This window comes from Peromyscus eremicus, chromosome 9, assembly GCF_949786415.1.
Source record: "Peromyscus eremicus chromosome 9, PerEre_H2_v1, whole genome shotgun sequence".
Taxonomy (NCBI): Eukaryota; Metazoa; Chordata; class Mammalia; order Rodentia; family Cricetidae; genus Peromyscus; species Peromyscus eremicus.
Genome location: NC_081425.1, coordinates 56,160,480 through 56,173,540, shown reverse-complemented (window position 1 = coordinate 56,173,540; position 13,061 = coordinate 56,160,480). Strand labels below are relative to the sequence as shown.

The 13,061-nt window shown below is 46.5% G+C and overlaps 2 protein-coding genes across 2 annotated transcripts in view; one reads left to right on the top strand and one right to left on the bottom strand.

Moving 5' to 3' along the window:
* Window positions 1–648, top strand: part of Scara5 (scavenger receptor class A member 5) — an 86,623-nt gene extending 85,975 nt beyond the window's left edge. The window contains exon 9 of the mRNA XM_059273452.1: window positions 490–648. Within this exon, the coding sequence (XP_059129435.1) occupies window positions 490–626 (137 nt within the window). The 3' untranslated portion in view covers window positions 627–648. The remainder of the gene's footprint in view (window positions 1–489) is intronic.
* A 6,509-nt stretch (window positions 649–7,157) lies between these two features.
* On the bottom strand, window positions 7,158–8,917 carry LOC131919931 (alpha-enolase). The gene has a single exon (XM_059274362.1). It carries the CDS (start codon window positions 8,783–8,785, stop codon window positions 7,481–7,483), a length of 1,305 nt encoding a protein of 434 aa, XP_059130345.1. The 5' UTR covers window positions 8,786–8,917; the 3' UTR covers window positions 7,158–7,480.
* Between the last annotated feature and the right edge of the window lie 4,144 nt (window positions 8,918–13,061).

Sequence of the window (13,061 nt, the reverse complement as noted above, 5' to 3'; positions counted from 1 at the left end):
GGCCTTTGCCAAAGTGTTCATTCACAAAGGCTTCAAGATACTGTATCTTAGTGTCAGGGTGAGTTCGTTATTAAGTGTGAGCCTGTGGATAGGTGGGTGGGTGGCAAGATGTGAGTTGGAAATTAGAGGCTGCCAGCAATAAGCTGTGTAATCTGGTATCAATTGCTCTCTAAGTCCCAGTGTTTCTTACTATCTACCCCAAAGCATAATGGTGGGGACTACAGAGGTTCATATCTGTAAGAGGCCTGATTCATAGAAGATACAAACACCAATATCATCTCTTACTGTTATTCTACCTATAGGAAGATAAGCCCATCATAAAGATGCTTTCTCGGTAGAGTAGAGAGGGAAGATGGCCTCCACCAGATTTGAGAAGCCCCTGCAGGGCCAGCCAGGTCGTGGTCATGTCGTTTACAGGCATATTCCCTTTTCCCCTCCTTTCTGCTTCCCGAATCACCGCTAAGAAGCTGTGTGCGCCTCTCTTCACAGGCACAGGGAAGATCTGGATGGATGACGTGAACTGCAAGGGGACCGAGAGTTCCATCTTCCACTGCCAGTTCGCCAAATGGGGCGTGACAAACTGTGGGCATGCTGAGGACGCTGGAGTGACTTGTACTACATTCTGAAAGTGGGCACAGCCCAAAGCCAGGGCACCGACATGACCACATTCCTGTAGCTCTGGGGTGGGAGGATTGCTTGGAGCTACCTAACCATGGCTCATGCCCAGTCCAACACCACCCCCAACCCTGCTGCCAATTGGCCCTATTCTGGACCCAAGGTGACCCCTCGTCACTTTCCTTCCACACAACGACTCCAAAGTGCTCACTGGGACCTACATTCTGTCTTTCCTTCCCACCGGGGTTTCTACATGGGGGGCCCCAGTCAACTGAACCACCAGTGTGCTCAGGGCCTAGGGATCAATGTTACAGATGGTTTCTTGGTTACGGATGGATGCTGATATGATGTCACAGGCAAGAGCAGCAATGGAGGTGGGGGAAGGGGGTGTGCCATGAGTCATTTATTTTGCAGATAATTCCTAAATTCCAGAGTTTCATCACCCATCTCCCCAGCAAGTAGAAACCCTTAATGACTCTGTTTCCTGTCTTTTCCTCTGCCTCTTCACACTATATGTTAGTTTGAGGAAGGGGCAGAGGAGAAGCCGGCTATAGGAGACATAAGAAAATGCCAGTTACCAAAAGAACCCCAGCTGGAGCTGGGAAGAGATGGGAATAACTACCGTTCTGTGCTACATTGTATCTCGGGTGCTGAAATCACTTAACCACTTTGCTGTGCTCATACAGGGCATGTCAATCAGGGCAGCACCCTGCCTCCAGGTAGTGCTCACCTGGCCCATTCATCTGGCTTCCAAGTTAGAAGGCCAAGAATGAGAAGACTGAGACCAGCTTCCTCCATGAGCCTTGGTGTACCCTGCTCAGGCCTGAGCAACAAGCTTGGGCTGTAGACATTGGTTGTTAGAAAGCTGTATATTCCAAATCTTATAGCAAGCACATATAAGATCAGACAGGATGAGTTTCTAAGTCAAACATCCACACAGGAAGGCTGATTCGGAGGGTGACATGGGAGCTATCCACATTAACCTGAAGGCAGTTAATTTCCCGTGGGAAATGAGTTGTCTGGGGCCTCTTTCAGCTTGTGAGCCACACTCCCCTCCTGGTTACAGAGTGAACATGAGGAGGCCGAATTAGATGATGGCACATGTGTTCTAGAACTGGGGGAGCTACACTACAGCAACTGAGTGCAGACCTGTCTGGCTATAGTAGAGTCACAGACACAATCACATATCCTGTGAGGTGAGCATTATCTTGCTTGGGGTGAGGAAGACCTAGGTACCTCCAGGTGTTGTTTCCCCCAAAGATCCTGGCTGGCCACTAAGCCAATATGTGATCTTGATCATTCTTGCTTACAATATGCATTACTCACTACTGTTCTCAAGATCTGACCAACTGTCGTGTTTACATAACATGCATGTACTCATGCATCTTCTTCTAGAGCCCATGTATGTATACCTGTATAAGCGTAGCACTCCTTATTACATAGCTCTGCACATCACAATAGTTATGTTTTAAAAGATATACTAAAGGTTGTTATTTTTTAAAAAGAGATATTTTAAAAGTGTATAAACATCACTTTGATAATTCTGGGAAAGAACCCAGTTACCCCGATGATGAAGACTCAGGTAACTTTCTCACTTGGTCTTTATATGGGGGAAACACAAGTTTGGTTTTGTATCTATGAAAGCAATGTTGAAAAGTATTTTAACCATAAAAATAAAAGTCGACTAGTTTACAGACCTACTTATGAGGACATGGAAATGACCGTGGACTGTATTTCAGGGACCAATGGGAACTAGGCCTAAAATACTTCAGACCTTTTGTAAGAAAGAATTTCAATAAAGCAAACATTTGAAAAAGATGTTACTAACAAGTGGTTGTATTATTCAAGGTTCTCTAGAGTCACAGAACCTATTGGAATGAATCTCTCTCTCTCTCTCTCTATATATATATATGTATATGTATATATATATGAATTTATTGGAATGACTTACAGGCTGCAGTCCAACAATGGTTAGTTGTGAATGGAAAGTCTAAGAATCAGAAGCTGCTCAGTCTCACAAGGCTGGGTGTCACAGCTGGTCTGCTGAGATCTCAAAGAAGGACTGAATGTGCTGAGGTGAGGGCAAGCAGGCAAAGAACACCGTTCATTCTTCCACTGTCCTTGTATAGTATTCCAACAGAAGGTGTGGTCCAGATTAAAGGCATGTGTCATCCAGCCTCAAGATCCAGATCAAAGGCATGTTATCTTCCTGCCTCAAGATCTGGATCACAAGTGTGCCCTCCATTTCTGGATTATAGTTCATTCCAGATATAGTCAAGTTGACAACTAAGAATAGCTGTCACAGTGATCCATCATATTCTTTTTCATGAAAACTCAGGGAGTGTGGAGAAGGATGGTAAGGCAATCTGATTATTTCCCAGAGAGGTTTGTTAGCATGTGCTATACCTTAAAAGACTCCTCAATGCTTCCAGAAGACATTCAACACACATGTCTGGACTGATAGAACACCTTGTCTGTTTTCTGTTGCTGTAACAGAATATCTGAGACAAGGTAGACTAATAAAGAAAAGAGATTTACCTATGTACTGAAAGTCTAAAACTAACTGGGTGGACACATCTGGCAAGGGATTCATGCTGCTTCAACTCACCACAGAAGGAAGAGGACATCTGAGTCTGTGCCACAGAGACCAAGAACGGGGGCAGGCTTGCTTTAGAAGAAACTAGAACCACCATCGCTAAACCAGTCCTGTGAGAAGGGGACTTCTAGGGAGAAAGGCACTCACCCATCCATGAGGACTCCACTCCTGGTACCCAGACACCTCCCCAAACTGCCACATTGAGGAATCAAGGTCCAGACATATGCATGTGTGGGGGACATACTCAAATCGCAGCAGAACAATAGTGTTTAAGCCCCGTTTGGTGGTCACCAAAAGAAACAGTTTCCAAGCAGCAGAACAATCCTCAGGGCCCATTCATGTTGGAATGGCTTTGAACTTCGCTTGATCTCAGTCAAAAGGAAGTGTTCGTGTTTGTACCCGACAAAGGAAAGGTGTCTTAGTTAGGGTTATATTGCTGTGAAGAGGCACCATGAACACAGCAACTCTTATAAAGGGAAACATTTAAATGGAGCTGGCTTATAATTCAGAGGTTTAGTCCATTATATCACCGCGGGAAGCATGGCGGCATGCAGGTAGACACGGTGCTGAAGCAGCAGTTGGGAGTTCTACATCTGGATTGGCAGGCAGCAGGCTGAGAGAGAGAGACACTGGGTCTGGCTTGGGCTTCTGAAACCTCAAAGCCCACCCCCAGTGACACACTTCCTCCAACAAGGCCACACTTCCTAATCTTTTCAAATAGTGCCACTCCCTATTAGCCTATGGGGGCCATTTTCATTCAAACCACCACAAAAGGACACCTGTGTTTTCTGTCCCACCTCTAGAATTTCACCTGGGAACATGCTTCCCTTGGAGTTCCATGGATGCTAAGGTGGTCCAGTTAGGTACTGAGTATGCAGTTCCCAAATGGACCCTATCATCTAAAGATAGGGAGGAGTGTTCCAGGCATAGAACCACAGCAGCCTGTGAGGGAAGGTCTGAGCATCACAGTTCTGTAGCAGGTTTTCTTGTGTCCACCAGCCAGCTCCCAAATCATGATACAAAGACTTATTATTAGTTGAATGAATGCCCGGCCTCATTATGCTCATTTCTGGCTAGCTTTTTTTCTTTAACTTAAATTAACCTGTTTCTCTTCACCTTCATTTTGCCTTGGGCCTTTTTACTTTTCTTTCTGTATGTCACACTCTGTATCTGCTGTCTGGTGTCTCCCTTGCTGGCCCCAGGTATTTCCCTCTCTTTTTCCCTTGTTCTTTCCTCTCTTCTTCTTTCTTCTCCCAAGCCTAGATTTCTCCTCCTACTTATTTTCTCTGCCTGCCAGCCCTGCCTATCCCTCTCCTGCTTACCTATTGGCCATTCAGCCTTTTATTAGACCAATCAGGTGCCTTAGGCAGGCAAGCTCAAACAGCAACACATCTTTACATAATTCAACAAATGCAGCATAAACAAATGTAACACACCTTTGCACAATTAAAGTAATAGTCCACAGCATAAACAAATGTAACACATCTTTGCCTAGTTAAAGCAATATTCCACAACACAATCCTGCCCAGATGTTCGGGTTAGTGCCTCAAGGAAGTCCTCACACCGTAAGTTTGCTGTGGGCCACTGCAGTGTGTTAAAACACAACAGATGTCTCTGGAAATCCATCAAGGAAGTATCTTTTCCTCCTCTTTCCAAAGGTCTGGGTGATAGCCTGCTCCCCGTACGTGTCATAGCAAGTCTGGCCGTGCGAGCCGGGCCTGGAGGAAGGCCACCACCTTTTGTTGTCCTCCCCGCTGTCCAGAAGTCAAACACAGCCCCACTTCCAGCAGACAAGCGTGCTCATGTTCTTGGACAAGTTTTGGGAGCCCCTACCCCAAGTTTCTTCAGTAACTCTGATGACAAAATAATGAAAGTCATGCTAACATTCCATAACAGGTCCGGAGTGTGAATCAGTTTGGTTCTGTTTGTGAACTAGCTTCCCACCTGAAACCGTCTGTGGAACCTGCCTCACTCAAGCTTTACCTTCCTCTCCTCCCTCCACCTACGGCTTTGTGGAGCCAAATGGGTTCCGCCTGTCAGCGCCTTGTTATCCACCCCTCTCCACCAAGTAGAATAGGCAAAGGAACTTTCTAGAAGAACATTTAATCTCCTGGGGGAGACCTTGAGCAAGTTCAAGAGGAGCCAGTAGCATGGGCTCTCCTCAGAGGTCTTTCTTTAGAAGTCTCTCAGCCACGTGAGCTTCACATATGTGCTGGTCAATGCTGAGCTGCCAAGGCTTCACAGGAATGCCCATGTACCTTTCTGGAACATTCTCTGTGTCATTCTCTCCTCTCAAGTACTGAGAAATTCTGCAAACCTCTGAGCTCCAGCCATCATTCCTCACCTCCGCACAGCGGTTACACTCAGCTTGGTCCTGATGCTTCGGGGAAAGAATCTAGGCCAAGGTCGAGCTGCCCACTTGCTCCGCTCAGAGATCACTGTCTTCGTGTTACATATTGTTCAATGTCTTAAATGATAGGTTTCAAGAAAGTTGAGCAATTTGCAATTTTCCAATTGTGTCAGAAGGTGGGTAATTCTAGTAAGTATTCCCAAGGCCAGGAGTAGAAGTCTTCCCTGTGGCTATATACTGGTCCAGGAGAATCATAAGGGGACATCTTTGTTCAAACACAGCACTGTTTGGCAAAGATGAGCTCTGGAAAGATCTGTAAGGAAGAGGTGGCTGAAGAAGCAAAAGCTTCCTGTAGCATTCTCGCATGGCATCTCCCTCCCAGACCCTCCCCTCTAGAGTCCCTTCCAAGGTCAGGCCCAAGGCTCTCCATGAGTTCTCCTTTGGGAATTGAAGAACTAAGCCATCGATGAGCAACAAGGAAATAATCTCAGTACAAATACAAACAGGTTTAAACCAGACAGGTGTCCAAGTAGGCTGTACAACAGCTGCTTGTGCTGTGGCCCCAAAGAGCTGGTAACAGTTCAGGGCCCCTTGCCCAGCTCGCTTGCCTCTCAGGCCCTGTATAGTTCTCACAAGGGACAATTTCTTATTCCCCAAGCTGTGTTCTCTGTGAACAGAGGCAGTACCTGTTCCCTAGTCATCCCCCCGGGCTCCATTCCTGGAGATATGATTGTGGTCCTGAGGACAGACCTCCTACTTCTGCAGTGGACAAAAGCAGACTCACTGTGAATCAGTATGCTCTCCTTGCAGAAACTCATAGGGAAGGGGCATGGGCACAGTTCTTACACCCTTTGTTTATGTTTTCACTTACCATGTGCTGATTGGGTATCTACCACGTGTGAGGCCCATTTACCACACTAACAGGTGTTAACAGGACCTGCCTGGCACTCTTTGCATAAAGTACAAGGGAGAAAAGTATACATGTGTACACACTTGGTCCCTGTGATGGCAGAAACTGTTCTTGTCACTACCTTCCAGTATAGCCCTGACCACCCAGGAGGAATACTTTCCATTGGCAGAAAATACACAGTGGTGTGAAGGTGCTTGTTTGCAAAACAAAGCAGCTCATTGTGTAAGTACACAATTAAAAGTGTTCCTGCACGGCTTCTGGTTCAGTGCCCACCTCCAGGTTCCTACCTCAACTCCTTCAATAAAGGACTGTGATGTGTGGACTGTGATGTAAGCCAAATAAACCCTTTCTTTCCTAACTTGCTTTTGGTCATGGAACTTTAAAATGACAAATAAGGTTAGGTACGGTGACACACATCTGTCATCTCAGCTAGTCAGAAGGCTGAGGCAGGAGGATCGGAAGTTCAAGGCCTGCCTGGGTTACAAAGTAAGTTCGAGGTTAACCTGAGTAAGTTAGCAAGGCCTTTTCAAAATAAACGTCTCAAAGGCCCAGGATGCAGCTCAGTGACAGAGTGCTTATGTAGCATATGCAAGACCTGAGTTCAGCCCTTAGTACCACAAACTAACAATAATAATGCTAATCCAAAGGAATATTCTTTTTTTTTTTTTTTTTTTTTTTTTTTTTTTTTTTTTTTATGGGTCACTGAGGCTTTTATTTTGCATGTAGAACTGCTGGGGCAGGGATCTTACCTGCGGCCACCCTAAAGATCACACTGGGCTTCAGACACTTAGCTTGGAAGTGAGGTGACAGAAACAATGATTCAGACCAATCACATGATTACAAGGCTGGGGTTTCCAGCAGGCTCAAGGTGGTCAGGTGTGGCTGTCTAAGGACGCCTAAGGAAGCAGTGGCATGGGAGGGACAAGCACTGGGCCAGCTTTGAGCCGCCTCGTTGACATCAGGGACAGGGTCGAAGCAGCTGGTGGCTCCAGGGATCTCCACACACACTTTATTTGGCCAGGGGGTTCCTGAAGCACCTGCCGGCAAACTTGGCCTTGGAGCCCAGCTCTTCCTCGATTCTAAGGATCTGATTGTACTTGGCCAGGCGCTCAGATCGGCATGGGGCACCAGTCTTGATCTGCCCAGTGCAGAGTCCCACCACCAGGTCAGCGATGAAAGTATCCTCAGTCTCCCCAGAGCGATGGGACACCATGACGCCCCAACCATTGGACTGGGCCAGCTTACACGCCTGCAGAGACTCGGTCACAGAGCCAATCTGGTTCACTTTGAGCAGGAGGCAGTTGCAGGACTTCTCACTCACAGCCTTGGCAATCCTCTTAGGGTTGGTTACTGTGAGATCATCCCCAACCACCTGGATGCCTGAACTGGCTGTGAACTTCTTCCAGGCCTCCCAATCATCCTGGTCGAAGGGGTCTTCGATGGACACCACTGGATAGCCCTGGATGAAGGACTTATACAGGTCAGCCAGCTGGTCGGGCGTGATGTACCTGCTGGCATCATCAGGAGATTTGAAGTCCAGGTCATACTTGCCAGACCGGAAGAACTCAGAGGCAGCCACGTCCATGCCGATGACAACCTGGTCGGTGTAGCCGGCCTTCCCAATTGCGTTCTTCAGCAGCTCCAGGGCTTCTTTGTTCTCCAGGATGTTGGGTGCAAACCCGCCCTCATCACCCACATTGGTGGCATCCTTCCCGTATTTCTCCTTGATGACATTCTTCAGGTTGTGATAAACCTCTGCCCCAATGCGCATGGCTTCCCGGAAACTGGACGCCCCCACGGGGAGGATCATGAACTCCTGCATGGCCAGCTTGTTGCCAGCATGAGAACCGCCGTTGATCACATTGAAAGCTGGAACCGGCAGGATGACTTCAGGGTTGCCAGCCAAGTCAGCGATGTGACGGTAAAGGGGTACTCCCTTTTCTGCGGCACCAGCTTTACAGACAGCCAGGGACACTCCCAGGATGGCGTTTGCACCAAATTTGGATTTATTTTCAGTGCCATCCATCTCAATCATCAGTTTGTCGATCTTCTCTTGTTCCACAACACTCAGTTTCTTGCTAACCAGAGCAGGTGCGATAGTTTTATTGATGTGCTCAACAGCCTTTGAGACACCCTTCCCCATGTAGCGAGTCTTATCATTGTCACGGAGTTCTAGGGCCTCATAGATGCCTGTGGAGGCACCACTGGGCACGGCAGCTCGGAAGAGACCTTTTGAGGTGCAGAGGTCAACCTCAACAGTGGGGTTCCCACGGGAGTCAAAGATCTCTCGGGCATGGATCTTGAGAATAGACATGGTTTGTTTCTTGCAGCCGGGTTGCTGTGCAGGAAACGAACAGATGTTTCTGCAAACACCCTGGAGAGCGTTTAGGAGAGACGTGCGCGCGACCCTGCTCCCGAGCTGCTCTAAGCGCCTCCCACTTCGACAGCGTCCCAAAGGAATATTCTTAAAGTAAATAAAAGTATTTGAATGTGAATGAGAGCAAAAAAGAAATGTAGCCACTTGGGAGAACACGACAAAAGACTATTATGAGCAAGTTTATGCCCAATGCAATTTTGGGAAATTAGCTGAGACTACAGTTTAAGACATATGTGGAAATAAAATCAAGAGAAAGACCTGGATGGTGCGGTAAGTCCAAGAAACTAGAACCTGTTGTTGAGGGCCTTCCTGCAAAGGAAGCAGCCCTCGATGACTTAGAGGGTGAACTCTAGCACTCTCGGAACACAGCGTGTCCAGGCAGCTTCACGGAGCACCGCAATGGGGAAAACGCCCACCCGGGTCATTGTGTGAAACTTGAATCACTTTCACAAGGAAACGAGACAAAAGCATGGGAAAGCAGGGAGATTCCAGGCCAGCCTCACCCACCAACACAAATACAAAAGCCACAAACAACGTTTTAGCAGACAGAACCCACCAAGCATCAGGACTTATACGTCAGGCTGAGGTGGAGTTTTCCTAGAAATGCAAACTTGGTTTTGACATAATAAAAATCCATAATTGCCGTTCTTCACATTAACACACTGGAGGAGAAACATACACAGTCATCTGAGCAAACACAGAAAGCTCAATATTTATGTACCATCCAAACTTTCAATGGGCGAAGGAGAGGCGGGGGCTGCCCATTAAGAACTCTGTCAACAACGTGGAATAAACAGATGTGAACATAAACCTTTCAAGTGTGAACGTGGCAACAAACACGGAGAAGCAGCCGGCTGTCTTTGCTGTTTCCCTACCGTGTCTAGAGCCCCCGGCGTGCCCGGCAAGGAGAGGAAAGCCACCGGGACGGAAGGGACACAGACTTGAGCATTTGTAGGGGAGGAGCTCGCACGCTCCCGAATAGGAGCTCAGCAGATGGTTCAGTAGGCAAAAGCATGAAGACCTGAGTTCAAGTACAGCACCCATGTCAACGTCTGGGTGTGGCCTTATGTGCTTGTAACCCTAGCACTGCAGGGGGAAGAGACAGGGGAGTGCTAGGATGTACTGGCTGCCAGCCGAGAGCCAGAACCTGTCTCAGGGGGAAAAGGCAGCGATTGAGATCTCCTGAAGCTGCCCTCTGCGTGTGCCCATACAACACCCAACTGTCCCCCCCCCCCATTGATTTACAAAACAGAACAATCAATGAAAAATCGCTAGAGTGAAGACACCTTCATTGCACGTGAGCACAACTAAGATGTAAACGTCAAACTTCAAAGTCCCCTCATTTCAGATTGGCTCTTAACTGCGTGTTTAGAAAAACAAAGAAGCAGTTATTGAGGGCTCAGCAGTCAATGAGACACCCATTTCACCCCTCTGAAGCTCAGGGACCAGGCGCTTGTCTGGTTCCCAGGCCGGGCTCCCCTTACTATTAGCTGTCATGTGACCCCATCCTGTCCCTCCACATTACTGCTCCTGTTTGCCCAGCGTCCAACTGCAATGGACAGTCAACTCCATGAGGGCAGGAACAGGGCAGTAGTCACCCACTGTAACATTAGTTCTGGATACAAGGCCTGAGAAACGCTAGAGCAATAGTCTCAATGTCTACGAGCCCTCTGGATTCATACGTTAAACCCCTAACGCCCAAGGTGATGGTAGAAATCAGAGCCCTCAGGCAGTGGCTAGGTCAGGGATGGGTGCTCCCTTTCATGGCTCCCTTTAAGAGGCCTACTCTTCTGTCACATCTGTGGTAAGAAAATGGCTCTCTCTGAGCCAGAAGCGGGACTTTACCAAACATCAAATCTGACCACACCTGGGTGTTGTGCTGCCTAGCCTCCAGAACTGTGGGAGAGAAATCCCATTCTTTATAAGCTACTAGTTTGTGGCAGTTTGTTAGAGCAGCCCACATTGTCTGAGACTCAGATTTCATATCTGAGAAAAGAAGGGAGATAGAGAGGGACAAAGAGGATCCCCATTGGAAAGAAGAGATCCCCATGGTCTGTGGGAACTAGGGGTGTGGTTTGCTTTCCAGGCCAACGTCACCATTTTTTGTTGGAGCATCACTTTCAAAACCTGGAAGCAGCTTCCCAATGGCAGACACAATGGGATTGCCTTTGGGAACGGTAGTACCTACCTCTTTCATTACTGCTGAAGAACATCACTGCTGAAGAAAATATTAGCACATAAAGATGGAGGGCTGGTGATACAGATCAGTCAGGAAAAGCGCTTGCCTCCCAAACTTGACTTGAGTTCAACCAGACAGATCTCATGGTAGAAGGAGAAAACCAACTCTCTTAAGTCGTCCTCTGACTTCCAAATGCACACTGTGGTATGGGCATGTCTACACACACACACACACACACATACACACACACACACGAATAATAATAATAATAATAATAATAATAATAATAATAAAGTGATTTTAAGACAAAAATAAAGATGTTAAGTCCCCACATGAAACTTCTCAATGGTGGTTGACTACACCTTGGCATAATTATAGAGCAGAAATTTTACGATAATTAGTGGAGGTTGTTGGTTCAATAGAAAGATTATGGAATGTTGGAAGGAAAATTCCTGTGACCAATTACATTTAGCAAAATTAGTTCGAGCAAGGAAAACCAAACAAAAGTAAGCAAAAGAAAAAACAAAAGCCAAAAATGGTTCAAGGATCAGGCTGCTTCCCAAACCGGAGCAGATTCTGAGAACTCCAACCAACAACGTAATCTGACATTTATAGAAAATAGAACTGTAAGAGACAATTTAATTGGTTACAGCTTAATTAGATAACTGGTTACAGAGCCTCCTGCAATGAACTAAATAAAGGCCAGCTACTGTGATTAAATTCCATATTGGTTTGGCTGTTGGGCGTAGGCCAAATCAATGTTTCCTATAAAATTTTATTTGACAGGAATATGGGATTGAAGGACCTAGATGCTCATCTTGTTTCCACAAATTCGTGAATGAACAATGGCTTCAGGGCCATCCTTATAAATGGATGTATCCTATGCACTTTTAGTTATGAGGATTAAAAAAAAAAGTTTGGGGGCTGGAGAGATGGCCCAGAGGTTAAGAGTACTGGTTGCTCTTCCAGAGGACCCGGGTTCAATTCCTAGCACCCACATGGCAGCTCATAACTGTCTGTAATTCCAGTTCCAGGGGATCTGACACCTTCACACGAATGCACATAAAACAAAGTTTAAAAAAAATTTTAAAAAGTTCATTTGAAAGTGGTTTGCAAACTCTGAACTGTTATATAAATAACACAGTTTGAATAACAGGGAAGATTCTGGCTTATCGGAGAGGTGGTCATTATCATTTAAAGCTGTGGGGAAATGCTGTGCAATAAAGTATAACACGGAGGCTGGAGAGATGGCCCAGCAGTTCAGAACACTGGCTGCTCTTGCAGAGGACCCAGGTTCAGTTCCCTGCACCCACGGTAACTCACAGCCATCTGTAACTTCAGGTCCAGAGAATCTGGTGCCCTCTTCTGGTCTTGAGTAACACACACACACACACATACACACACACACACACAATGCACATAAATGCAGTCCAAACATCCACGCACATCAAGTAAAACAAATAAATCTTATTTAAAAAAAATAAAAACTGAAGTATGACATAGATACCTTCTTGAATATTCTAGGACCAGAGTGGGTTGTAGTTCGTTAGATGACATTATTAGAAACATCCAACATAATTTTATCTAAACTTCAAATAAATAGGATGGATGAATGGATGGATGGATGGATGGATGGATGGATGGATGGATGGATGGATGGGCTGGAGATGTAGTTTAGTAGCTAGAGTGCTTGCCAGCAAGCATAGCTCTGCATGGAAGCAGGTGAGGATGGTGCACACACCTGCAATACCAGCCCCTGGGAAGAGGAATCAGGAGGATCAGAAGTTCAAGGTTAATTTCAGCTTTGTCTTCAGCCAGCCCGGACTTGATGAGATTCTGACTTAAAACACAAAAACAAAAAAGAACACACCAGCATTTTTGTTTTTTAAAATCATTCCGTGTGTGTTGTCTGCGTGGAGGGGGCCCTTGGGTTCAATTCTTTCCTAAACTGACAGGCACTTAAGTGTCTGCAGTATGGGCAGTTTCAAAATCCATATTGGGGCTCGATTCTCTATAGTTTCACAGGGCATCGTG